General features: G+C 38.5%; 1 protein-coding gene across 4 annotated transcripts; it reads right to left on the bottom strand.

Moving 5' to 3' along the window:
* Window positions 1-204: 204 nt before the first annotated feature.
* Window positions 205-1030, bottom strand: LOC118756049 (probable ubiquitin carboxyl-terminal hydrolase FAF). Of its 4 annotated transcripts, none has more exons than XM_036490840.1 (3): window positions 914-972; window positions 626-837; window positions 205-533 (listed from the first exon to the last, which is right to left on the bottom strand). In XM_036490840.1, exons 2-3 carry the CDS (start codon window positions 643-645, stop codon window positions 281-283), a joined length of 273 nt encoding a protein of 90 aa, XP_036346733.1. In that variant the 5' UTR covers window positions 646-837; window positions 914-972; the 3' UTR covers window positions 205-280. The 4 variants fall into 4 exon arrangements, 2 of the variants coding, with proteins under 2 accessions (XP_036346733.1, XP_036346734.1); XM_036490841.1 differs by having other exon boundaries at window positions 206-533; window positions 895-1030; XR_004995091.1 differs by having other exon boundaries at window positions 265-533; window positions 599-837; window positions 895-1030.
* Window positions 1031-2108: the final 1078 nt, after the last annotated feature.

Below are 2108 nucleotides of genomic sequence, written 5' to 3'. Positions count from 1 at the left end.
CAGATTGCTATTAACAATTTTTACACAATTTACGATTGCAATCAATTTCTTTCAAAACTATAATCTAAATGATTGCAAGTTGTATTTTTTACGATCAAAACAGATTCCAATATTAGGTATATTATGCACATGCAATCCAATTTGATTTGAGTTATTCAGTTTTAGATACATTTATATTTCTGTGTTCGTATGGAATAGTGGTTTATGTCGGGAAGCTGGCTTTAGTATAATCCGGCATTCCCTTTATTATTTACAACACAAGGAATTTTTTTGATGACCCTTAACAAGAATATGGACGTGCTATTATCGGAACTATTTCTTGCACGTTTATTTGCCAAAATTTCTTCAACGGCTCGGCGCCAGTGAGGGTATGCTGCGAATGCCGCATTATACTAAAACCAGCCTTTTGACATAAGCTACTATTCCATACGAGTGGGGCACGTGCGAAATGCGGATTTTCCAAGTTGCAGTACTGCAGTAACTCGACATCTTCCTCACCAACAGCTCTGTCCTCTATGAGCTTCTTAATGTAACTGGAAATAAAAGAAGGAAATTTAAGAAAAATTACTATCACAGCGTTTCGCTTGTAGCGTTTCACTCTTATAGTATATTGGCTATCAAGCACCAGAAAATTTCATCACGCATTCCATTTGCCACCGATTGTCATGGATCAATTAAAATACTGTCATCACAGCTTTTTGGTACTCCAACAACTGGTGTGTCTATGGCTTAGTTATGTGGACCTGTTGCATCACTAAAATCAATTTGGACTCTGGCTTGTTTGTTTCGAGAGCTATTGGCATCAAATATATGCAAATTAGATTTCCAAACGAGCAACTGTTGAATACAGGAAAAAAATTTATATTATATGGTTCCGCTAAAGTGCACTACTACCGTGTATAAATTGGTCGACCTTCTAATAAATTAAGCAATCTTATTGTATCGTGATCGCCGCCAGTCACCAAGAAATTTCCACTTGGGTGAAATGCAACATCATTCTCCGGCGACGAATGCACTGTATTAGCTCGCCTTCAGCTATGTCAAATATCTTAAAGCGGTTACAACTTAATGCTAAAGCCACCAGATTACCGTCTGGATGCCATGCCAGCTGTCGTCCCATACCTCTTCCCACGGTGAACGTTTGCACACATTCGCCTGAAAATGTATCGCAAATTCTTAACTTATCATCGCCGCACGATGAAATTAACTTACCATTAGGGCTGAATTTTGCTGCGCGCACCCATTTGTGTGTCCAGTGAAAGATGTGTATTTTAAATCAGTATTTTGATGGCTGTTCGCCATTTTGTAAGTCTGCAAACGAATAAGCTCACGAAGATGCAAACAAATTCAAGCACATTGTCATAAAAGAGCAGTTTAGACCAAAATAAGCAACTCTAAAAAACAGATGATCGCATCTGTGGCCCAGGATAACGTCTATTGCTAAGATATCTCACTTGTATTTGTACACAATGGACTTCACTGCGCAACTATTCGAATAATACACACATAAAATGTTTCGGGAGGGATGGGAAATACATTTTTTTTGCAGAAAAAAAAAATGAATGGGTGTGCGCAATGCGTGATCTGCTATCGCGTTGTGAGTCGCAATGTTATGTCTTGTTTAAAAAGACATTACAAACTGTGTCATATAACGGGTGATTTTTTAAGAGCTTGATACCTTTTTTTTTTAAAAAAAACGCATAAAATTTGCAAAATCTCATCGGTTCTTTATTTGAAACGTTAGATTGGTCCATGACATTTACTTTTTGAAGATAATTTCATTTAAATGTTGACCGCGGCTGCGTCTTAGGTGGTCCATTCGGAAAGTCCAATTTTGGGCAACTTTTTCGAGCATTTCGGCCGGAATAGCCCGAATTTCTTCGGAAATGTTGTCTTCCAAAGCTGGAATAGTTGCTGGCTTATTTCTGTAGACTTTAGACTTGACGTAGCCCCACAAAAAATAGTCTAAAGGCGTCAAATCGCATGATCTTGGTGGCCAACTTACCGGTCCATTTCTTGAGATGAATTGTTCTCCGAAGTTTTCCCTCAAAATGGCCATAGAATCGCGAGCTGTGTGGCATGTAGCACCATCTTGTTGAAACCACATG

Source organism: Rhagoletis pomonella, unplaced genomic scaffold, assembly GCF_013731165.1.
Source record: "Rhagoletis pomonella isolate Grant_MI unplaced genomic scaffold, Rhpom_1.0 Rhpom_scaffold_08500, whole genome shotgun sequence".
Taxonomy (NCBI): domain Eukaryota; kingdom Metazoa; phylum Arthropoda; class Insecta; order Diptera; family Tephritidae; genus Rhagoletis; species Rhagoletis pomonella.
This window is presented reverse-complemented; position numbering and strand designations above follow the sequence as displayed.

Bases quoted from the DNA above. Each gene is read 5' to 3' on its own strand.
- LOC118756049 (XM_036490841.1), bottom strand. From the start codon at position 645: ATGCGTGATGAAATTTTCTG. The intron at 534-625 runs GTGCTTGATAGC...TTTTATTTCCAG, and splicing joins ATGCGTGATGAAATTTTCTG to TTACATTAAGAAGCTCATAG.